The sequence below is a fragment of the Mycteria americana genome, chromosome 13, assembly GCF_035582795.1.
Source record: "Mycteria americana isolate JAX WOST 10 ecotype Jacksonville Zoo and Gardens chromosome 13, USCA_MyAme_1.0, whole genome shotgun sequence".
NCBI lineage: Eukaryota > Metazoa > Chordata > Aves > Ciconiiformes > Ciconiidae > Mycteria > Mycteria americana.
Window position 1 is genome coordinate 3,102,138 of NC_134377.1, and position 23,266 is coordinate 3,125,403.

The 23,266-nt window shown below is 66.0% G+C and overlaps 2 protein-coding genes across 2 annotated transcripts; both read left to right on the top strand.

Moving 5' to 3' along the window:
- Window positions 1-1,052: 1,052 nt before the first annotated feature.
- PES1 (pescadillo ribosomal biogenesis factor 1) lies at window positions 1,053-8,907 on the top strand. The gene is made up of 15 exons (XM_075516083.1): window positions 1,053-1,194; window positions 1,762-1,841; window positions 2,139-2,292; window positions 2,391-2,500; window positions 3,526-3,697; window positions 3,932-4,021; window positions 5,042-5,158; window positions 5,322-5,399; window positions 5,824-5,913; window positions 6,119-6,249; window positions 6,413-6,538; window positions 6,743-6,927; window positions 7,050-7,198; window positions 7,531-7,698; window positions 8,205-8,907. The coding sequence occupies exons 1-15, from the start codon at window positions 1,171-1,173 to the stop codon at window positions 8,289-8,291; spliced, it is 1,761 nt and encodes a 586-aa protein (XP_075372198.1). The 5' UTR covers window positions 1,053-1,170; the 3' UTR covers window positions 8,292-8,907.
- Window positions 8,908-18,036: 9,129 nt separating this feature from the next.
- GAL3ST1 (galactose-3-O-sulfotransferase 1) lies at window positions 18,037-20,778 on the top strand. Its single transcript, XM_075516345.1, has 2 exons — window positions 18,037-18,143; window positions 19,590-20,778. Exons 1-2 carry the CDS (start codon window positions 18,037-18,039, stop codon window positions 20,776-20,778), a joined length of 1,296 nt encoding a protein of 431 aa, XP_075372460.1.
- The last annotated feature ends 2,488 nt before the right edge of the window (window positions 20,779-23,266 follow it).

The following is a 23,266-nucleotide window of genomic DNA, read 5'->3' on the forward strand; positions in this document are numbered from 1 at the left end:
CGTCCCCTCCCGCCGCCGGCCGGCCGCTCTCCCGAGGGCGCTGGGGACGGCTGGGGGATGCAGGAGGGGACGCGGCACCGATGGGCACCCGGAGGCACCAGGGGGTGGGTGAAGCACCCAGGGAGGGCAGCGCCCGGCACCCAGCCGTCTGCAGCCCCGCGGGGGGTCCAAGCCCCAGCCGGGGCAGACGAGGAGCTCCAGCCACCCGGCACGGGTCAGGGCCGAGGCCCCGTTACCCGCAGCCCCAGGCGGCCCGGGACAAACTCACATCCCAGCCCCGGGATCGGGCTGGGAACCAACGGCCACGGCACCTCCCGGGGACCCGCGCCCGCAAGGCCCCGCCAGCGCCGTCACCGCGGGGCCGGGGGTCCCGGGCAGGCTGGGACAGACAAACGCCGCCGTGTGCGGGTCCCCCTCCGGGAGACGCCCCGGGCCCCGGGACTGGCCGCGCAGGGGACGCGGGGCCCGGCTGCCTCCGGGGCGGGGGAACGCTGGGGAGGGCGGCGCGGGCGTGCGGCGGCCGGGACCCTCCCGAGCTCGGGCTGCGGGAGGCCGAGACAGCCGGGCCTCCCCCCAGGAACCACCCGCGCTCGCCCCACAGCCGGCTGCCAGGCCCCGGAGGACGGGGCCGGTGCGCCGGGCCCGGGGCGGGGGAACGGAGCGGGGCCGGTGCCCCGGCCCCAGGGGCTGCCTCCAGCCGGGGGGGGGACCCACGGGAGCCCCCGGGGCCTGGGCAGCGCCGCCGGGGCCCTGCCACAGCCCGCCGTCCCCGCGGGCGGCCGGGGACCCGCCGGGTGCCGCCAGCCCCGCTCCCGCTCCCGGGCCCCGGCCCCGCCAGGCCGCTGCGCGCCGCCTCCCGGCGTGCCCCGCGATGTCCCGGCGTGCCCCGCGCCGCAGGACCCCTCCTGCCGGGCCGCGCGGGCTGCCCGCGGCGCGCCTGACCGAGCCGAGCCCGGCCCCGCCGCCCGCCCTGCCCCGCCGCCGGCCCGGCCCCGCTGCCCGCCCTGCCCCGCCGCCTGCCCGCCCGGCCCGGCCCCGTGGCCGGCGCGGGGCGGCTCCGGCTCCGGCGGGCGCGGGCCCCGGGCGGCGGGCGCAGGCGGGCCGGGGTCAGGCCGGGGGCCTGCGGCGCGCCGGGAGCACGCGGGCAGCGGCAGCGGCGGCGGCAGGGCCATGGGCGGGCTGGAGAAGAAGAAGGTACCGCCGGAACCGGAGCAGCGCCCTCCCCTTTCCCCGTCCCTGCGCTCGGTGCCCACGTTCACGCTCCCCGGTGCCCGTATCCCCCTCGGTGCCCCCCTGTGTCGTGTCGTGCGCCCCCCCGGTGCTCCCTCCCCCGCCGGTACTCGTGCCCGCCGTGTCCTGCCCCCCCCCCGGTACCGGTGCCTGCCCGTCTCTGCTCCCCCCACCTCCGGTGCCGGTGATACCCCTCCCGCCGCGGTACCGGTGCCCGCCCGTGCCTTGCCCTTCCAGCGCTCCCCCCGGTACCGGTGCTCACCCCCCCATCTCTGGTGCCGGTGCCCCGCCTCCCCCCGGTGCCCGTGCCCATCCGTGCCGTGACACCCGGTGCCGTGCCCGCCCTCCCCGCCCCCCCAGCTGGCCCTGCCGGGTGGCCCCATTCTGCCCGGTCGTGTCCCGCCGCCGGTTCCCGTTTCTCCTCCCTCTCCAGCTCCCGGAGCCCCGGGGCTGCCCCTCCCGTCCCCCTCCCGGTCGCGGGGCTCCCCTCGCCCCCCGTGCCCGCCCCCCGACGCCCCCGTCTCTCCCCAGTACGAGCGGGGATCCGCCACCAACTACATCACCCGCAACAGGGCGCGGAAGAAGCTGCAGCTGAGCCTGCCCGACTTCAGGTGGGACCCCCGGGACCCCCGGCCCCCGCCCGGGGAGCGGTGGGAGATGGAGCCCGCAGCGGGCGCCTGGGGTGGCCCTTTCCATAGGGAGCGGGGTGGGGTGTCCTGCGTGTGCTGGCGGGGTGTCCTGCGTGTGTCGGGGTTTCAGGCTGCCGAGTTTGGGGGGTTTTGTCCCCCCCAAGGGGCGGCAGCACCAGAGGGAGGGGGCCCCGGGGCATGAGAGGGCCCCAGGACATTTTGCTTTCGGCTACGGGGGTGCTGCGGCCCCCCACGTCTCACCCCTGTCGCCGCTACCAGGCGCCTCTGCATCCTGAAGGGGATTTACCCCCACGAGCCCAAGCACAAGAAGAAGGTGAACAAAGGCTCCACCGCAGCCAGGACCTTCTACCTCCTCAAGGATATCAAATTCCTCCTTCACGAGCCCATCGTCAACAAGTTCCGGGAGTATAAGGTAACGATCCTGCACGAGCCCCCCGGGGTGGTGCCCGAGGGGCCGCTCGGGGCTCGTCCTCTCCCCGCAGAGCCCCCGGCCTCCCCCTCTCCCCGCAGGTGTTCGTCCGGAAGCTCCGCAAGGCGTACGGGAAGAGCGAGTGGAGCACCGTAGACCGGCTGAAGGACAACAAGCCCAGCTACAAGCTCGACCACATCGTGAAGGAGAGGTGGGCCGCCGGCCAGGTCCCGGCAGAGCCGTCCTCTTTGGGGAGGAGCTTTCCCTGCAGCCACCTGGACCTGTGGAGCCCTCGCTGTGTCTGTCCCTCTTTAGGAATCCACCTCCCACAGCAGTTCTGGGGGGTTTGATGGAAACCAGTGTTTCTGGGCTGGAGGAGAAGGCCGTAGCGTGCTGCAGGCTGGCTGTAAAGCGTGAGCGAGCAGGGAGCGCCTGGCTGTCGTAGATGGCTCCAGGATCTCCAGGAAGACGCTGGGAGCTCTTCCTCTCCCTGAGCAGTGTTTTCCTTGGAGGGAGGGCCGGCGGAGGGTGACTCACGCCAACGGAGCTGGTGAATTTGGTGACAATGAGAGAGGAGAGGACCCAGGAGGGAGGGAGCCTGCGCTGGCAGGTCTCCTCCTTGCCCCGGCGGTGCCTGGGACCTCGCCGTGCTGGTGCAGAGAGGGGAGAGAGAAACAGGACCGAGAGGCAGACGCTGCCCCGCACGCTCTGCGCTCGGAGGGGAGGTGGTCTGGGCAGGCGGCAGCTGTACCGCCGCTCGAGCCGTGGGGCCGCGCCGTCTCCCTCCGACTGCAGCGTTGGAGTCTCGCGGCTTTCGGCTGGGCCTCGTCCGTCTGGCCGAGGATGCCGTGTGCCGCGCCGCAGGCCACGGGCACGCTTGTTCTTGGTGATGCAGGCTGGGATTCCCCGACACTCGGTCCTGTTTGAGGGTGCCCTCAAACCTGTTTACACCCACCCTGTAATCAGGGGTGTTGCCGTCCCCTCGCCCACGGAGCTTCCTGGCTCCCCGGAGAGCCCTGAACCCCGGGGAGCTGCCTGGGGGTCCCTGTGTGACCATGGGCTCCCGAGCGCCCAGGAGGGACGCCCCGTGGGCCACCAGCTTTGGTGGGACGTGCAGGAGATGGGTGCTCCACGGTGCCCAGTCCTTTCTCACGCGAGGTCTCCGCCAGCCCCGGCAGCTTTTGGTGGACACCGGGGCTGGGTGTGATTCCCCCTTCTCCTTTCGCCCGGGCACAGGTACCCAACCTTCGTAGATGCGCTGCGGGACCTGGACGATGCCCTCTCCATGTGCTTCCTCTTCTCTACCTTCCCGCGGACGGGCAAGTGCCACGTCCAGACCATCCAGCTCTGCCGGCGCCTGGCCGTGGAGTTCCTCAACTACGTCATCGCCTCCCGCTCCCTGCGCAAGGTGGGCGCTGCGGGGAGGGATGGGGCCGAGACCCTCCCTGCCCCGGGGGGGCTGTGGAGGTGGGGGTGGTGGACTTGTGCCCCAGGAGGGCACAGGGCCAGCTGTGCTGGCAGCTTCAGAAGGGGAACGAGTCCTGCTGGGCCATCTGTGGCACTCCTGTGCTGAACCTGCTGACGGGGCAAGGGAACACCCGTGGCTTTCCTCCCCCTGAGCCCTCGTGCTCTTTCCTGCCAGGTCTTCCTCTCCATCAAGGGCATCTACTACCAGGCCGAGGTGCTGGGGCAGCCCGTCACCTGGATCACCCCTTACACCTTTGCCCACGACGTGAGTACGGGGCAGAGTGCGGCGGGACGCGGGCAGGACCCGTGCTGCCAGGGAAGGGTTGAGGGACTGTCCTGGGGCTCTCGCGCTGCAGAGGCAGACGGGGCCGTGCCCAGCCTGTGCTGGAAGCCTGGCTGGGAAGGCACGCAGGGACACAACCCTCTTCTACCCCCCCTGTGCCTGGCTGTACCAGTCTCCCCGGTTCCTTATTTCCTCTTGTCAATTATTAAAATGTGCTTTAATCAGCAATTAAAGGTTAACTGGCCGGAATGGTGGCACTTAGGGAGGAGCCGAGTCAGACCCTGCGCCCTCTGCCCGGGTGGTTCCGCCGCATCCCCTACGTGGCCCAGGCAGCGGCAGGGCAAGGGGAGCTGTGGGTGCCACCGCGCCAGGACAGCGCGCGGCTGTGCTGCGCCTTGGCACGCGGGAGTTCACCGTCACAGCGGTGCCCTCTCGTTTCACTGCCGGGCTTTCCAGGGCTTGGCACAGTTGGGTTGGGGCTTTCCAGCTTCGTGGCCTTTGGTGTGTCCCACGCTGGGTCTCACCTCCCCAGCTCGTCCCTGCAGCATCTCCTCGGCCAACCTGTGTCCTCCCCAGCCAGCATTGCTTCTCAGTCCCTTGAGTGCTGGCTGTTGTGGGGCTGGCTGGGTCCCAGCCAGGTTTTGGCACCTTGTCCTGCTCTTGTTCTGCTTTGCCATGGCCTGCACATCTCGCCTGGAGGAGCAGAGTCCCTGGACCAAGCCACCAGGATCCCCATCCATGGGGATCCATGGTGGAGAAGTCTCCTGGGATGGGGTGTTCCATCTGTCCGAGCAGGTCCCTGCACGCAGGGGCGGCAGCAGGGCCCCGTGCAGCTCTGGAGAGCTCTCCCTGCCCGGGGTCTGCCAGTGGCCATGGATCTCCAGACCTTGCTGAGAAGGGGGCAGGATCCTCCTCCCTGTGCGGGTGGGATGGGACCCTGTCCCTGCAGAGGGGACTCTGCTCTTTCGTCCTCGTGTCCTTATCCTTCCCGTGTGCCTGCAGCACCCCACGGACGTGGATTACCGTGTGATGGCCACCTTCACAGAGTTTTACACCACCCTCCTGGGCTTCGTCAACTTTCGCCTCTACCACTCCCTCAACCTGCACTACCCCCCCAAGGTGAGGCCGCTGCCTGCCCCGGGAACCGGCCCGAGCCTGGTGGGACCACCCGATGTGGGTGGTGGGAAGCAAGGACGTGTTGGAGGGTTGGAGTGGCGGAGGAGGGGATGTCTGGGGGCTCTGGGTTTGGGAGCTGCCTCCCCACCCTTCTCTTTCTGCCCAGATTGACGGCCAGGCTGATGTTGAGCTGAAGCCTGCGGAGGGCAAGGAGTACGCCATGGATTCGGAGAGCTACCTGGAGGTGAGGGACGCTGCCGTCGCCGTGGCCCATGGGAGGACCCTGCGTGCCCTTGGTGTCCTGACCGCAGGCGCCCTCCTGGCGTGGGGCACTCGACGTGCGGGGGCCGAGGAGCAGAGCCTGATCCCCGCGTGGTGGAGGGGGCTGGCCCCAAGCTCCTTGCCCCCTCGTGCCGGCCAAGGGAGCTCCTTGCCCCCTCATGCCGCTGCCCTCCCCCCTGCACGGCAGGGGACCCTGCAAAGCCCCGTGCTGGGGACTGCAGCCTGGGCCAGCGCGTGGAGGAGGCTGAACATCTGTGTAGTCGCACGGGGAGGTCTTTTGACTTCTCACCCTGAGAAATGGCCTCGTTCCTCCGCGAGGCTGCCCCTTTTCCCATCCCCAGAGCACCGGCTGGCCATGACACCTTTTTGGTCTCTTCCCGCTGCAGAAGCTGTCGGCTCTGAGCGCCAGCCTGGCCCGTGTGGTGGCACCAACCCACGAGGACGAGGTGGAGATGGACGAGTTCCCGGTGGAGGGGGTAAGAGCCTGGTGGGGGTGCTCAGCCCTGGCCTCGGGTGATCCTGTCTGCGGTACGTCTTGTGCCCGGGCAAAGGCTGGCAGGGGCTGGTGTGCTGGGAGGGACTGCCAGGAGGATGGGGACGGCATCGCAGAGCCCTCCTTGCCGAGCGCGCCTTGGCAGGGGCTGTTCGTGGGGCGGAGGCTGAATGTTTTGCTCTGAGCAGGAGACGGCGGAGCAGATGGACGCGAGGAAGAAGGAGCAGGAGGCCCTGGAGAAGCACAAAAAGCTGTTTGAAGGGCTGCGCTTCTTCCTCAACAGGGAGGTGCCTCGGGAGCCGTTGGCTTTCATCATCCGGTAGGCGGTGGGCAGGCCGTCCCTGGGCAGCCCTGCTGCCCCTCGGTGGCCTCCCCCAGCCTCTCTGTCAGGACTTTTGGGGCCAATCCGCCTGACGTCCCGCGGGCGAGGTGACCTCGGGCCCCTCCTGCCTACCTCACTCCTCGGTGGGTTGTGCTGGCAGGTGCTTCGGTGGAGAGGTCTCCTGGGACAAGTCCCTGTGCATTGGTGCCACCTACGACGTGAGCGACCCCTCCATCACCCACCAGATCGTTGACCGGCCCCGGGTGGCGCAGCAGGTTGTTGGCAGGTGGGTGAGGCAGGCGGCCTGTCCCCAGAATGGCTACCTGGGCTAGCGGGGGTCCCTGGCCGTCCCAGAGCTGTCCCACGCTCTGTCTGCTCCCAGGCAGGCTGTGGGGCCGCCTGTCCCGTCCTGCTCCGGTGCCACCTTGCAGCCCCATGGGCTCCTGGGGTGGGAGGAAGGAGTCTGACCCCGTCTCCCCCTGCCCCACAGGTATTACCTGCAACCTCAGTGGGTTTTTGACTCCGTCAATGCCAAGCTGTGCCTCCCCGTGGCCGACTATTTCCCTGGCGTGCTGCTGCCCCCGCACCTCTCGCCCTTCGTGACGGAGCAGGAAGGAGACTACGTCCCTCCCGAGAAGCTGAAGCTGCTGGCCATGCAGAGGGGCGAGAACCCAGGTGATGTGAGGCTCCGGGGTCGGAGGAGTTGAGGAGCCGGGCAGCGTCGCTGCCTCGGCAGGGCTGTACCTGCTCCGGGGCCAGCAACTGCTCTCCTGTTGGTAACGGTAGTCTCTCTGCAGATGAAGAGAGTGAGGAGGAGGATGAAGAAGAGGAGGAAGAGGAGGATGACAATGACAAAGAAGAGGAGGAGGAGGAGGAAGATGAGTCTGAAAAGGAAGAGGAGATGAAGTTAAAGAAGATGGAAGAGCAGAAGACTCAGAGCAACAAGGTGCGGTTCCCGGCAGCGGAGTGGCAGCCCCAGGAGGAGGCAGCTCTGGCGAGCTCTGTCCCTGCTGGGGCTCTGCTCACCGCGGAGCGTCCCGGGGGTCCCTGTTCTGGGACCGCTGTGGCTGTGCTGCTCCTATGGCAGCACCGCGCTTCTGGGTCCTGGACCGATGTTCATGAGCTGCGGCTCCCGTTCACGCTCAGGACCTGCTGCCTGGTCCAGAGGGTGCTGCAGCTCTTCCGTGGCCCCCAGTGAATGTTGTGGAAACATCTGTCCCTGGGGAAGGGTGGTGGGCTCCCGGCGTCCGGGGTCCTGAGCTCTCCGGCTCCCCCCAGGCGCTTCCCGTGAAGGTGACGGCTGGCAAGCTGCGGCTGGAGGACAGGCAGCGCCTGGAGCAGGAGCAGCAAAGTGAGGAGAAGCGTCTGGCCATCATGATGATGAAGAAAAGGGAGAAATACCTCTACAAGAAGATCATGTTTGGCAAGAAGCGCAAAGTCCGAGAGGTACGAGCGCAGGGCTGCTGTGGGCCAAGGACCCTTGCCTGGACCCTGGTGCTAGCTCTGCCCAAATCGGCTTGCAGCTACAGACCGCTAAAGCCGGGTCTGTCCCCATCTCGGGGGAGAGGGAGCAGCCTCCGCTTGCGACAGTGCCGGCTCTGGGCTGTGACAGTGCCGGCTCTGGGCTGCTCCTTCCGCTCCTCGCTGTACCTGGTGAGGGCACTGAGCGAAGGTGGGCAAGGGCGAGGCTCTGCAAGCCTCTCCCCCGGCATCACCAGGCTGCGGACTCTTGGCCCTGGCCGGGCAGGGCTCCTCGTGTTCCCGCGGGGCCGTGGCTCGTGCTCAGCAAGGGAAGCTGCCACCCCTCTCTGCCCCACGCCTGGCCCGGGTGCCGGCAGCAGATGGGTCCATCTCCCCCGCGGACAGCTGGAGGGTTTGGTGGGACCGAGGGCAGAGCAGCCCTTGGTGTCTGCAGACCGGTCTGACTGTGGGTCTCGGGGGTTTCTCCACAGGCGAACAAACTTGCTGCGAAGAGGAAGGCCCACGACACTGCCGTCAAAGAGGAGAAAAAGAAAATCAAGAAGGCACGACGAGCGTGACGGGGCTCAGGGGCTCCCCGCGGGGGCTGGCTGGCTGGCTGCGCCCTGCAGACACCGTCGTGGTTGGGTGAAAAACCCTCAGCTTTGTTCTTGGCACAGAAATGCTAAAGTAAAATATTCTCCATCTGTAAATACCCTTCCCCCGGTGCCTTTCCCAGGGCTCCCTTGGCTCCCCCCTGCCGGTGCCGCTGCCCGTCCTGGGCTGGGCTGTGGGATCGGTGTCACGAGGACTGTCCTCTTCATGCTGGTGCCCTGTCTGCTTCCCCACCCGCGGGGGTGGTGAGCGCGGAAGAGGAAGCCAAGCAGAGCTCTGGGCTCTTGCAGGTCCCTCCAGGACTGTTCCTTTTGAATTTGCACAGCCCTGGGCGGAGGAGCCGAGCCCCCGTTGCAGAGCAGGAGCTCCCCGGGGGCTGCCCGGCTCGGCGGGGCGTTGCAGCGTGTTTTGGAGGCTCGGCACAAAGAGCGGGGCTTTGCCCCAGCCTTGGTGGAGAGGAGTCCGTGGCAGAGGGGAGCCCGTCCTCTGCCCAGCCCGGAGCTGCTCTCCGGCATCCACGTGGCAGGCTGTACTTCTCTTGTATTTTTATTTTTAATTAAAGAAGGTGATGCTTCCCCGGTGGCACGTGTGTGTTGTCTGTTGCCTCCCGGCCGTGGCGGGCTGGTGCAGCTGCGCTGCGCTCGGTGCTCTGCCTGGTCCTGGGCATGGCCGAGGAGGCGCGGATCGGTTCACCCGAGACCCGTGCGGGGCTGGAGATGGCTCCTCATCCTGCACCGGGTGTAGGTAGGGCTGTCGGGAGGTGGAGCAGAAGGGACAGAGCCTGGTCCCTGCTCCGGGTGCCATGACCCGTGGGCACCGTGGCTCTTACGTTGCCCCTTGTCATCCTCTGCCGTGCCTTGTTCCCAGCGGCAGGTTTGGGTGGGGTCTGCTCCGCGCCGGCTGGGTGCTGAGAGCCGACTCCACGTCCATTTTGTTCAACCGTGGGAAGCGCAAAGTCCTGCCCCTGGGGAGGAACAGCCCCAGGCCCCAGGACATGCTGGGGGCCTCCAGGCTGGAAAGCAGCTCAGCAGAAAAGGACCTGGGGGTGCTGGTGGGCACCACGTTGGCCGTGAACCACCAACACGTGCCCTTGGGGCAAAGAGGGCTAATGGTGCTGCGTGAGGAGTGTTGGAGGAGGTTGAGGGAGGTGATCCTGCCCCTCATGGAGGGCCCTGTCCAGTGATGGGCTCCCCAGCGCAAGAGAGACACGAACACTGGAGCATGTCCAGCCAAGGGCCACCAAGGTGTTGCAGGGACTGGAGCCATCTCTCCGAGGAAGAAAGGCTGCCAGAGCTGGGACTGGAGAAGACAAGGTTCAGGGGATCCTATCGATGGCTATAAATGCCCGAGGGGAGGGTGTGGAGATGGAGCCGGGTTCTTCTCGGTGGTGTCCAGTGCCAGGACGTGAGGCAACAGGCACAAACTGAAACCCAGGAGGTTCTTCTGAACATCAGGAGACACTTCTTCACCGTGAAGGTGACCAAGCACCGGCACAAGGTTGCCCAGAGGCAGTGGAGTTTCCGTCCATGGAGATAACCGTGACCAGGGAGGGTGGACCAGCTGACCTTCAGAGGCGCTTCCAACCCCACTGGGACGCTGTTGGGTTGCTTGCAAAGGGATGAGGCAAAGGTTTTTGGGGCTCGCTGCCCCTCTCCCGCCTTCCTCCAGCAAGAGGCCGGGGGGGCAATTTCCTGGGTGAAAGAGAGGTTATTTGGGGGCTCTTGGCTGAGGTAAAGCGATGCATGGAGAAACTAGGGCTGCCGTGGCTGATGCCGGGGTCGCATTGGCAACGTTGTCCCACCCTTCCCCTAAATCATGTTTTTTTCCCCCAAAACAGCCACCCTCACGCACATTTCCTCGCCGGGGCCTACACACGGCCCTGAGGCCTGTTCATGGCTGTCCTCCTCCTGGGGAGAGGAGGAGGGTAACGCTTGGTTTTGTGCAAGATTTATGGGGTTTTTTCCCTTTTCTGGCTGGTTTTGGAGGTTGGGAAGGGGTGTCCGCAGGTGAGGTGGCTTGCTGTGGGGTTTTTGTAGGGTTTTGGTGAGCGTGGCCCAGTTGGGGTTGTGTCGTCCCGTGGGGCTGATGTGGACACCCTTGTCCCCAGCCATGGTGAAGGCTGCGGTATCTCACGGGGCTTTACGGGGACACCCTTGTCCGCAGCTGTGGTAAAGGTTGTGCCATCAAAGGGGACGTTGTGCCATTTTGTGGGGACACCCTGTCCCCAGCCGTGCTGAAGGCTGTGTCGTCTCATGGGGCCTTTTATGGGGACGCCATGTCTGGCCATGGTAGAGGCTGGTTATCTCACGGGGCTTCTGTTGGGACACCCTTGTCCCCAGCTGTGGTGAAGGCTGTGGTATCTCGTGGGATTTTTATGGAGACACCTTGTTCCCAGCCGTGGTGAAGGCTGCCATAATCTTCTGGGGCCTTTTATGGGGACACCATAAAATGGGGCCTTTACTCTTATGGGGCCTTTTATGTGGTCTCCGGCTGTGGTGGAGGCTGTGCTATCTCCTGGGGCCGTTTATGTGGACACCATGGCCCCAGCCATGGCGCAGACCGGTTGTCTCATGGGGCTTTTATGGGGACACGTTGTCCCCAGCTGTGGTGAAGGCTGTGTCACCTCTTGGGATTTTTGGGGGGATGCCTTGTCTGTGGCCGTGGCGAAGGCTGTGCCATCTCATGGGGCTTTTATGGGGACACCTCGTCCCTGGCTGTGGTGGAGGCTGTGCTATCTCCTGGGGCCATTTATGGGGACACCGTGGCCCCAGCCATGGCGCAGACCGGTTGTCTCATGGGGCTTTTATGGGGACACCCTGTCCCCAGCTGTGGCCAAGGCTGCGTCATCTTGTGGGATTTTTTGGAGGACGCCCTCTTTCCCAGCCCCGCCACGGTGAAGGCTGTGCCACCTCACGGCACTCCTGCGGGGACACCGCTGTGGCCGTCACCTCACCGCCGGCGCTGCCGGCCCCAGGGGGTCGATGGCGCCCAGCAGTGAGCGAGCAACAGCGACAGCACGGGTAGGGAGCTGTCGGACGGCCGCCTGTCTTTTTCTTTCTTTCTCTTTTCTTTCTTTTTCTTTTTGTTTTACTTCTCTTTTTTTCCGTTTTCTTTTTTCTTTTCATTTTTTCTTTTTTTCCTTTCTTTTTTCTTCTTTTTTCTTTTTTTCCTTTCTTTTTTCTTCTTTTTTCTTTTTTCTTTTTCCCCCTTTCCCCGTCTTTTTTTTTCCTTTTTTTTTTTTTTTTGCTCTGGGGGCTTTGGGAGGGGTTTGCCTTTCTTTTTCCTTTTTTTTTTTTTTTATTTTTGCTTGCTTTTTCCCCCCTTCCTTGACTTCACCTCTTGGAAAAGGAGGAGCTTTGACCCCTTGGGAGCTCCTGGGGCTGCACCCAGAGCCGGGCTTCCACCACGGGGCAGGAGACCCCCAATGGGGCTTCCCAACCCCACCGGCGCTGCCGGACACCCGCTCCCGGGCACCCGCAGGCACCGTGGCGGGGTGGCACATAAGGAAAGGGCGGTGGGACCCGCAGGCAGCAGCCCCGGTGACCAGCCCCGTGGCCAGGCCACCACGAACCGGTCGCACCACCCTGACAGCCACCGGTTCCCCCTCTTTCGCCGGCGCTAATGACAGCTTTTCCATGCGATAAAGGCGCCTGACGCCGCGCTTGGCCAACAAGCGTCTGACGGGGCCAAGCCCTGGCCCGGATGGGGTGTGCCACCACGGTGGTGCTGCCCGCCCCTCCGACCAGCCTCTCGGGCTCCTCGCCAGATCCCTCGGGATCCCCAGCTCCAGCGCGCGCTTCCCCAGCGGTCACGGTTTTCAGCGTGAGTGCTTTGTTTGTGCCCCCCAATCTGGGGGCATTCGCTCTGCCTGCTCCCAGGTGGGGGACGGGGGACAGGGGGTGGGGGACGTCGTAGCGGAGCCCACCCGGGACGGTTTACGCCCCATGAGGTGCGGGAGACGGGGCGTCGCGGCTCCCTGGCTCGTTTACATCGCATCCCGAGGCTGCGAGCGTCCCTTCGTTGAGCTGCCACATCCTGGCTGCCGCAGTCCTCTTCCGGCTGGAAACCCTCCGCAACGCCATCCCCAAAAAAGGGGGAAACCTGGAATTAAGAGAGGGGGTGGGATGGCTCCTTGCCCCTGTGCCGCTGTTTCCAGGGCAAATCCAGGTAAGGGGATGGGAAAGCGAGCGGCCGGAGCCAGAGCAGGCGGCGGAGCCGGGGGTGTTACTTAACCCGGTGTTGTGGTTATTTCACGCAGCGGCCATTACCCATGGCAAATGGGCCTGGGGCACAGGGCGAAGAGATGGGTGATAAATCCCAGGCGGGACTCCAGCCAGGGCTGGGTGCAACTGGAAACGCGTCGGATAAGGGCTCGGGGGGCTGCACGCTCGCTGCGCGCTCGGGTGGTACCGCTGCCTCTGGGTAGGGACAAGTCTCCTGTCCCCATCCCGGTACAGCCCCTGCCTCCCCAGGGGCAGGCGGGCACGTCCCAGCGGTGGTTTTCAGGGAGCGCGTGTTTGCACTTGCTTGTGCTCGCTTGCGCGCTTGCTTGCTCCCTTCCATGGCCTGGAGGTGCCCGTTCCTCTCCGGTGCCTACAGCTAGCCTGGCATGGCCGGCACGGGCTTGGGCTTTAATTTTGAGGAGCCGGATGGGATCCCTCACCCGGGGCGGGTGACGCCGGGGGCGTCTGTCCCGGGAGAGCAGGGACGTTCCGGCAGGGTCGGCACCTGCGGGGAGGCAGCGGCTCCTCGTCCCTCTCCTCGCGATGCCAGAGGGTATTCTGGCTTTTCTCGCCCCCTGGCACCGGCTGGGGCTGCCCGGGGGTTGCGCAGGTTAACAGCGGGGTGAGAACCGGCCCCGCCGAGGCAGGGCAGGATGTGGCAGGTGCCTGCGATGGGGTGGTCGCTGTCTGCCCACCCGGGGCTCGGCAGGGTGACCCCAAGCCCCGTGGGGACGAGCTCTGAACCCCAAACACCTCTGTCATGGACAGAGGCTCGGGTGCGGGTACCGGGCACGGCTGAGGGGTGCCCTGCAGTTGCACCGCCGGCCGAGCCCCGGCGCGCTGGATGCCGGCGCGGCCACCGCTGGCTTGGCCCCCCGAGCAAGCGCGCGGGGCTGTCGCCGCCTTCAGCGGCAGAGAGCCGCCTTCGAGGGCGCTGGGAAGCGCCAGGGCCGGATCTGGGCGCACAATGGCCCCTTTTCTGCCCCGCCGCGGGGCGATGCCCGAGCAGGGTGCCGGATGGTGCCAAGCCCTCCCCGGTGCAGTCGCAGCACCCGCTCGCCCCGCTGGGCACGGCCGCATCGTGGCAGGACGGGAGCCCACGGCCGCAGCACCCCGCAGCCCCCGCGGGTGGAGTGCCCGGGGACGCCCAAAGTCCCGGCGCAACCAGTGGGACCGGGGAAGGGGCAAAGGCCGGCATCAGCGTGGCGGCTCCGTGGTTATCGTGCTGAGAGTGGGGGAGCACAAATATTGCTGCTATTAAAGCCATAAAAGCCGTTTAGATACGGCAGGCACCAGGAAGGGAGAGCAGTGCGAGGCTGCGGGAAGGATGGAGGGGGGCCAATGGAGCGCTGCCGGGGTGCCCCGGGGAGCAGGCAGCTGGGCCGGGGGTGCGGGTCCGAGCCCCCGCCGCAGCGCTCCCCGCCCCGAGGCGAGCTCCGGCCGCAGGAGGTGACGGCCCGGCCACCGGCCACCCCATGGGAGGAGGAGAGCGGCTGGTGAGAGCGGGACCCGCGGGGAGGAGGGGAGCCGGGCGCCACCGCCGAGGGACAGCCACCGTCACCCACCGGGCCGGCGGCACCCCGCCACCCCGGCTGCCACCGCCACGGGTGCCGGCTCGCGGGGCCAAGCCGGGCCGGGGGCCGGCGTGGCGGTGCAGGGGAGCGGAGGGGCCCGGCGTGGGGCCGGCGGTGACAATGTCCCCGTTGAGGCCGGTGCCGCAGATGGAGACAAACGGCCCCCTTGTTTTCAGCGCTGGCAGGCAGCAGGCAGGCAGCGAGCAGGCAGCGGGCTGAATGCCTCCTCTGTGCCACCGCGGTGGGTGGGGAGACGGGAGCCGTGGGGTGGCAGCGGGCACCCAGGGCCTGGCCTGGCTGTCCCGGGGGAGCCGGGCAGTGCCCGGCCGCAGCCCCGCATCCCTCTCGCAGCGGCTCTCATTTCTCTCTCTCCTTTTTCCCCAGGCCGGCGCCACGGGGCCGGGACCTCGGCGGTGCCGTAAAGACCGCAGCTGGTGGGGAAGCTTGGGAAAAGGCAGCGTTTGCGGGGAGCTGCCCGGGACGAGCTTATTCCATGTCGGAGCAGCTTCGGCACCCCTGCCCCGCACCGCCCGCTCCCCCCGCACCCCGGCCTGCCCAGGAGAGGAGAGGGACGGCTCGCCGAGAGCAGCTTAAGCAAAGGAAAAGGTGATGCTTGGGGGGCAGCTCTGCGGGGCAGGGTGCCGGGGGGCACGTGGGGACGGGCGTTTGCACCCGGGGGGGATGTGCAAGGGGGACAGAGGGGTAGGAAGGACCACGCCTGCATGAAATCGGGCATGTCGGAAAAAGAGCGTGCCCGGGCGCTGGCAGGGGCAGGAGGAGCGAGCGGCTGGGGGACGTGCCCTATGTATGGTGGCTGAGGAGGTTTGGCTGTAAAGGAAATGGCTCCTCTAGGGAAAACCCAAAAGAGGGCTCGGGGATGTCCCCAGGGAGCAGGGGAGCTGCTGGGACGGGGCCGCGGAGCCGCGTGGCCCCAGACATCCCGGGGGGTGGCCTGTGGGGAAATGGCCGGCACGGCCGCGTCCTCCGGCTGGGAATTTCAACCGGCCGGCCGAGAGCTGGTGCCGCGGCTGCCCCGCGCTAATGGGAGCCCCAGGAAAAATGCCTTGGTCGCTGCATTTCTCCTGGCGCGCTATTAATAATTAAGCCACTCATTTGAGGCAAAGTCAATAGAGTAACTGGGTTGGGAACTGTTTGCCAGAGCCACTCCAGGGGAGCCAGCCCGGGTGGAGTGAGACGTCCTCTTGGCATCCCGGCGCGTGGGGCCGGGGTGCCGTGCTGCCCGGGGGGATGGCGGGGTCCCCCGCCGGGCCGGCAGCCGAGGGGTGGGTTAACGGCACCGGCTCATTTCGGCACTGACCTTCGGCAGGGTCAGCGCCAGCGCCGGCAGCGCTGTGCCCCGCGGCGCGGCGGCGAGGACAGCCTGCGAGCCGGTGGGATGCAGCTTTGCTCCCGGCCAGCAGCACCCACGCAGGCAGGTGTCCCCTCCGGTGCTGCCTGCCTCTCACCGGTGGCTTTTCCAGGTGGTGCCAAGACCGGCGCTGCGGATAGTGATCATGGTGCAATCGCGGCCACGGTGTAAGACCAAAGCCTGGGCGCTCACGGGCATGCGAAACCCTCTTGGCTTCGCACCCATGCTGCAATTTTGGGGTAGGGTCAGAGCCACCCACTCCCCCCGCGGTTACACTGTACGACCGTTCCGGCCACGCTTGCCGGCGGCTCAGAACACCGGCCGGGAAGAGGCCGGATGTGGCCAGCGCTGCCTGACCCGGCGCTCCCCGCTGCAGGGCAGGGGGGCAGGTAACGCTCGGGCAAGCTTTGGGCACGCTTGCGGGGTGCCCCCGGATGCCCCCGCCCAACCGGCATCCCCCGCCTGCCGCGCTGGGTGCCAGGATGAGCTGTGCCCAGCACCCGGCCGCAGCCCCAGGCTCCGGTTGCATTTCCCATTCATTATTCATCGAGCTGGAAATCTCAGTGGCGGGGCGGGGGGGCCGGAGAGATGGGCAGGCAGGCAGGAGCAGCAAGCCAAGCTCGCCGTGCCCTGGGCGCCCGTCGCGCTGGCCGGGTAACCTTTCCGCTTGAGGTTTAGCGTAGAAATCCCGGGGGATCTTTGCTCCGTGGGGTCTAAACTGCATCTGGGTGTAAACCACGGCACTCCCAGCCAGGATTTCGTCTCTCTGAATTATCTGCTGGAGCCAGGAGGCTCTAAGGGAGCGACGCCGCGGCAGGCACGGGGGGCTGGTGGTTTATTTGTGGGGGGTGTTATTCAGTGGGCAGCTGGGAGCGCGGCCAGCCTTGGCCGAAGGTGCCGGGCGAAGGATGCCTGGGAGCCAGAACGGTGCCGGAGCGAGCGGGAGCGCGGGGAGGTGATGCCGCTCCCGCAGCCGCTAAGTGGGGGTGCGAGGCTGGGGGGGCCGCGCGGGGCTTTGCCCTCCAGCTCGGGGGCTGCTCCCGGCCGCTGGGCTCTGCTCGCAGGCCCCCGGCAGCGGGTGCTGCGGTCACGGGTGGCTCGTCCCCTCGTCCTGCCGCAGAGGACAGCCCCGCTGCAATGCGGTCGCCGCTGCCGGTGCTCCCCGCATCCCGGGCCTGCGGCGAGCGGCGGGGGCCTGCGGCCGGGCAGGTGCTGCTGGGAGACGGGGGCTGCCGGGGGAGAGCGGCCTCGGGGAGGGGGCGGCGGGGCCGGGCACGGGGCCGGGGCCGCCTGCAGGGGCTGCGCGCATGCGTGTGCACGCGTGTGCATGCGTGTGCATGTGTGCCTGCACGCGTGTGCATGCACAGACGTGCGTCCGGGTCTGTGTCCTTGTGCATGCGGGGGAGGGGGGGGGTGGTCTGTGTCCCTGTGCGTGCCCGAGTGTGCACAGACGGGTGTGTGCCTGCATGCGCGTGTCTGTGTCCTTGGGGGGGATTCACGAGTGCATACGTGTGTGTGTGTGTGTGTGTGTCCGTGCATGCGTGTGCATGCGTGAACACGCACAGATGTGTGCCTGTGTGGGCCCCTGTGTGCATGCACACGCGTGAACACGCAGACATGTGTGTCTGCGTCCCCGTGCGCGCGTGCACGGGTGCGCGTGGATGCGTGTGTCCCTGTGTGTACGTGCCCATGCACGTGTGTATGCGCGTGCATGGATGTTTGTGTGCATGTGCGTGCGTGTGCCCTCCAGCTGCCTGCGTGCACGTGTGTGCATGCCCGTGTGCAATTGTGCATGCATGTATGTGTATGTATGTGCATTCGTATGGGGGGGGGGTCATCCTGCCCGGCCCCCCTTGCCCGGCAGGTCTGTGTCACCCCGACCCCCACCCTGAGCCACCCAAAGGTGCGGGCGCTGTGGCCGGAGGGGAGACGCGAGCCCCCTTGCAGCCGGTGCTGCTGGAGGGGCCAGGAGACGCGGGCAAGGCTGCGCTGGGCACATGTCACAGCATCTGGTGCACCCCGAGCTGCTGGAGCTCCTGATCCAGCCCGGAGATTTTCTTGGGAAAAGGGATCCCAGCCACCCGTGGAAAGCTCCTGCCCTCATCGGTGATTTTTCGGTGCCAGGGGAGCTGCTGGTGTGGCCTGGCAGAGGATGCCCGCTCTGCGGCCGGGCTGCCCCATGGCACAGCTCCTTTCTCCCCCCATTTCCAGCCCCGCGGCCTCTCTGATTGCTCTTGCGTTGGGCCAGGGAGTCACTTTGGGTTTTCTCAAGGCAGGCAAAGGGTGCACAGGGCAGGCAGAGCCGCTGGGTTTTGGCCATGAGTCTGTTGTGCCCACAGCCAGGGATACTCCTGGCGCTGACTCGCCTCTCTTCCGGTAGTGCCAGCGCCGAAAAGCCCGGTGAGATATTTCCAGGGACTTCCATACCTGGGAGGTGCCTCCGTGCCTTGTTTGCTTGTGATTTGAATCACCTGGACCCCCGGTCCCCGCTTCCCCTTCTCCCCGTGCTAACAGCTCTCCTCTCTGCCGGCCGCAGGTGACCACGATGCTGCACCATGGGAAGCACTGGAGGTCCATGTGCAAGGGGCTCGTCCTGGGGACCCTCCTGACCAGCTTCATGCTGCTGCTCTACTCCTACGCCGTCCCCCCGCTGCAAGTCAGCATGACAGAGTGAGTGCGGGGTCCCCGTGTGTCCCCCCGGCAGCTTGGCCACCCTGTTTCCCACTGGGCACCCCCAACCAGAGACAGTCCTGGGGCTTTCCAGGCTCCGGTGGCTTCACACCAAGATGTCCCCTTCCTACAACCTCCTGTTGGAGACTGCGCCCTGTCCCATGGGGGGAGGGAAGGCGAACCCCGACTCCCCTGGGGGCTGGGGATGCTCACCCCGGGGGGCCCGCTGCAAAATGGCAGCCAGCGCTCAGATCCTGGGCAATGGAAGGGACAAGGAGATGTGGGAGAACCCCTGCCCACTGCAGCTTCATGTCCCCTGGGAGAAATAAAAGCACCATGGGAGAGGTTCCCCGGCAGCCGGGAGCAGCGGGCAGAGCCGAGGCAGTTATTCGGGTGTTCTTTATCAAGGGCTTGTCCTTCAAGAGCAACCAGAGCTCTGCTGTGTGTAAACTATCGCCCACAGAGATGGGCACGGGAAGGTTCAAAGCTCTCTGCTGCCCATCACGGCGAAGGCCAGTGCTCAGTAAGGCCACACCTCCTGGCATTAAATTTATCCCTAGGCTTATAAAAGAGATCCGCCTGCAGGTGTTTCAGAAGCTACATGCCGACCCATGCTTCCCCGCCTGCCAGATGGGAGCGTTACCCAGGATCAGCTTTGCAACTTCATTAATTGTGTCCAAAGTCACTCAACAGTGTGGTCTCTGTTCCGGCTCTGGGCATCTCAGATAACACACAAGTTGTTCCCGGTCCTTCCCAAGGGCCCATGAGCTCATCTGCGGGGCCACGCGCTAGAGTTATTTCCCTCTTTGCTCGGGTGCTGGATCCTCCATGACTCCTACAAGGGGTTGAGAGCTTCCAGACCTCACGAGAACGTTATCAGCTCCTGTCTGTGGAGTTACGGCCGTGGAGACCTCATCTCGATGCACGTCTCAACATCACCTGCACTAGGGCCATCATGGCCGTGCCCCTGGGGCGGGATGGGGACCCCCTGCTCAGGCTGCACCAATGCCAATGGGAGCTGACCACCGTGAAGACCCCCACAGCAGCACGTTCGCGGTGCCTGGGGTTGTCCAGGGGGTGAATGTGCTTGGTTTGGTGGCTCGGAGGTGCACCTGACGCAGGGGGGCTCGTGGGGGCAGTGGGCTCTGCCCTGTCACCCAGGGGCTCCTGCCGGGTGGGTGCCCGGGTCCTGCTGGGCACGTGGCTGGGTGCGAAGGCAGCTCTGCCCGAAGCTGGGCTGGTCTCTGCCAGGAAGCCTGGGGGTGCTGGGGGAAAACACCCGTCCCCGGGTCCAGCACCCATCCCCAGGTCCAGCACCCATCCCCAGGTCCAGCAACCATCCCCAGGTCCAGCACCTGTCCCCAGGTCCAGCTCCTCCAGGAAGGAAAATGGCCAAGCCCTCATGGTGGCTGGGCCGCGTTGGCCAAGCTGCCCTCACCGTGGCATCCTGTCTCTTCTCCCCACCAGGATCCCTGTCTCCTCCTCCTGCTCCTCCTACCCAGCCCCCAGCAAGGCACCGGCAGTGGCCAACGGCACGGGCAGCCCCTCGGGACAAAGCTGCCTGCCCAAGGTGAACATCATGTTCATGAAGACGCACAAGACAGCCAGCAGCACCATCCTCAACATCCTCTTCCGCTTCGGGGAGAAGCATCGCTTGAAATTCGCCTTCCCCAACGGCCGCAACGACTTCTACTACCCCTCCTTCTTCGAGCGCAGCCAGGTGCAGCACTACCGGCCGGGCGCGTGCTTCAACATCATCTGCAACCACATGCGCTTCCACTACGAGGAGGTGCGCAAGCTCCTGCCGGCGGACACCACCTTCGTGACGGTGCTGCGGGACCCTGCCTACCTCTTCGAGTCCTCTTTCCACTACTTTGGGCGTGTCATCCCCCTCACCTGGAAGCTGATGGGGGAGGACAAGCTGGCGGAGTTCCTCCGGGACCCCTGGCACTACTACGACCCCAACGGGTTCAACGCTCACTACCTCCAAAACCTCCTCTTCTTTGACTTGGGCTACGACAACAACATGGACGCCAACAGCCCGCTGGTGGAGGAGCGCATCCAGGAGATAGATAGCCGTTTCCACCTCGTCATGTTGCTCGAGTACTTCGACGAGTCCCTGGTGCTGCTGAAGGACCTGCTGTGCTGGCAGCTGGAGGATGTCCTCTACTTCAAGCTCAATGCCCGGAAGGGCTCCACTGTCTCCCGTCTGACAGCTGAGCTCTATGAGAAGGCCACCTCCTGGAACCTCATCGACGCCAAGCTCTACCGCTATTTTAATGCCACCTTCTGGCGTAAGGTGGAGGCCTATGGGAGGGAGCGGATGGCCAAGGATGTGGCCGAGCTGCAGCGGGAGAACGAGAAGATGAAGAGCATCTGCATCGACGGGGGACACCCCGTGGACGCCAGCGCCATCCAAGAGTCCTCCATGCAACCCTGGCAGCCGCTGGGGGAGAAGTCCATCCTGGGCTACAACTTGAAGAAGAAGATCAACAAGAAGCACCAGAAGCTGTGCCGCAAGATGCTGACGCCCGAAATCCAGTACCTGACCGACCTGGGGGTCAACCTCTGGATCACCAAGCTGTGGAGCCACGTGCGGGACTTCTTGAAGTGGTAGTGGACAGCGGGCACCCCACCCCCCCCAGGGAAGAACCAGGTGCTTTCCTTTTTCTTACTTATGGTGTCTTTTGGTTGGACGTGAGCAGAACCGGCTGGAGGCTCTGGCACCTGGGAGTGCCGAGGAGGACCCTCCATCACCTTCCTGCCGAGCCCCAGCTTGGGCCCGAGCCTGCGGGGAGGGAGAGCGGAGCCTCCGCCCCTGCCTCCGAGGGACTGGGGGCTTGGGGGGGGCGGTTCCAGCAGGATCCACTTCTTCCTTCCCCACAGAAAGGCCGGAGGAGGTATTTGTGAAGGATACGGCTTCATCACAGCGAGAGCAGGACATCCGTCACCACGTCGCTGGAGGCACGCCGTGGGTCGGGCAGTGGGGACAGGGACGTGCCTGGCCAGCGGCGGCAGGGGGTTCTCCTTGCCTGGGGTGGGCAGAGCTGCTGGCAGGGAACCCGAACCCCGAGGGGCTCCTCAAATCACCCCGATTCCCTCGAGCCCTCCTGGTTTTGGGCTGCGGGTCGGAGCCTGCTGCACGGCTCCAGTAGGTCCCGGCCCATGGGTGCGATGAGCACAGCACGTTCTCAGCCTTCCATCAGTCCGTGGCAGGCCGCGACCCGGAGCCGGCCGAAAGACGCAGCGGCGGCCGCGCTTGGGTTGGGAGAATGGAAAATCCACCCCAAAAGCCCCGGCATTTATCAACGGGGTGTGGTCCCTGTGGGCGAAGGGCGTCCGTGCAGCAGGTCCCCTCCCAGCCCCCCATTGTCCTGTTAGAGGGCCCCGTGGCCGCGGTCCCTACAGGGGACATCCCGGGAGGCCCGCGGGGTCTGGTGAGAACTGGCGTGGGGAGGAGGCGGGGAGCAGGGTCCTGCGGCCGCTGTCCGGTGATGCCGTCCCCTGGGCACGGCGGGGATGCCGAGGATGGGGTCCGTCCTGCCCCCCGTCGGGGGAACAGCCCTCGGGCGTCCCGGCCGGGCTGGATGACACCGGCAATGCCACGTCCTGCCAAGAGCGGCCCTGGCCGGGCACGGAGGTGGCACCCGCAGCTGAGCCTCCCCTGCGGCAAAGGGACCCCGGCCGGCCCCCCCAGCCCGTGTTCTGCTCCCTTTGTAAAGACCAGAAATAAAAAAGCAATTCTACTTTTGTAAGATAATTGTATATTGGGCAGTTTTTGGTCCAGCCGGTCTCCATCCATCTCCTTCTTCTCCGGGCGGGTGGGGGGGATGGGGACCTCCCCACGCTGACCCCCGGCATGGGGCCACCGGACCCGTGGCACAGCCATCACGGGTGACACAACGCACTCGTGCCACCGGGTCCCAGCTCCGCTGCGGGTGGGTGCGCCCCATTTTCAAGGGTGGCCCTGGTACTCGCACCGGGGCTTCCCCAGCCGAAGCACAAGCACCAGCAGTAGCGGGGTGGGCGCAAGCCCTGATGCCAGTCTGGAGCTGCCACTGGGGCCACCAACTCAACCGTGCGTGATGCTGCCCACGGGTGCTGGGGACACGGAGCTTGGGGCACCTCCCTGAGGTCCACAGGTGTCTCCCATGACATGCTAAGGTCCCCTGCAGGGGCCAAATCCCATCCCGGCCACCAGTTCCCTCTGCGGATGGGGGGATGGAAAAGCCCCTTCCGAGGCAGGAGGTCGGCTGCACAGCCCACCCGGGACGCTGTCCCCGTGGGGACGTGTTCCTTGTCCCTCTGTGCCCGGGCCAACAGGTCAACCCACGCAGAGGGGGCTGTGATGGGGTTCTGGGGCCATCTGAGACGGGCAGGAGCCACGGACACGTGCGCTTCAGCACGTTTCTGTCCTGGCCGTGGCCGCACTGCTGCCCCTGACCGGGCTGCCCGTGTCCCCGGGGCTGCCTGTCCCGGAAGTGGCTGGCAGCGAGCCCGGGGTGGGGAGCAGCAGCTCTGCACTTGCCTGGGGCCACGGGGTGGAAGGAAAGTCCTCCCGCTGCAGTCCCCCCGTCCCAGCACCCAGCAGCCTCCTCCTACGGGCTTTTGCTCTCAATGAATAGGACCAAGCTGGGACCACGGGTCCAGGATCGTGTGGTGGGACTGGGGCTGGGGCTGCAAGCAGGGCCATAATGAGACAAGGATGGTGCATTGGGGACCAGGACTGTGTGGTGGGACCAGGATCATGCGTGGGACCATGACTGAGTGGTGGGATCAGAACCGTGTGGTGGAACTAGGACCATGTGTAGGACTGAGACAGGGACCATGATGGGACCAGGACCATGTGGTGGGACCAATACCATGAGGTGAGACCAGGAGCATCCATGGGACCAAGACTGAGTGGTGAGACCAGATCAAGTTTCGCCAGGGGAGGTTTAGACTGGATATTAGGAAAAATTTCTTCACCGAAAGGGTTGTCAAGCACTGGACCAGGCTGCCCAGGGCAGTGGTGGAGTTCCCATCCCTGGAGGTATTTAAAAGCCGTTTGGATGAGGTGCTTAGGGACATGGGGTAGGGGTGGGCTTGGCAGTGTTAGATTAACG

Coding starts and splice junctions, on each gene's coding strand:
- PES1 (XM_075516083.1), top strand. CDS start 1,171: ATGGGCGGGCTGGAGAAGAAGAAG. Junction 4,022..5,041: donor CTTACACCTTTGCCCACGAC/GTGAGTACGGGG, acceptor GTGTGCCTGCAG/CACCCCACGGACGTGGATTA. Junction 6,250..6,412: donor CCGTTGGCTTTCATCATCCG/GTAGGCGGTGGG, acceptor TTGTGCTGGCAG/GTGCTTCGGTGGAGAGGTCT.
- GAL3ST1 (XM_075516345.1), top strand. CDS start 18,037: ATGCTGCACCATGGGAAGCACTGGAGGTCCATGTGCAAGGGGCTCGTC. Junction 18,144..19,589: donor TCCTACGCCGTCCCCCCGCT/GCAAGTCAGCAT, acceptor GCGTTGGCCAAG/CTGCCCTCACCGTGGCATCC.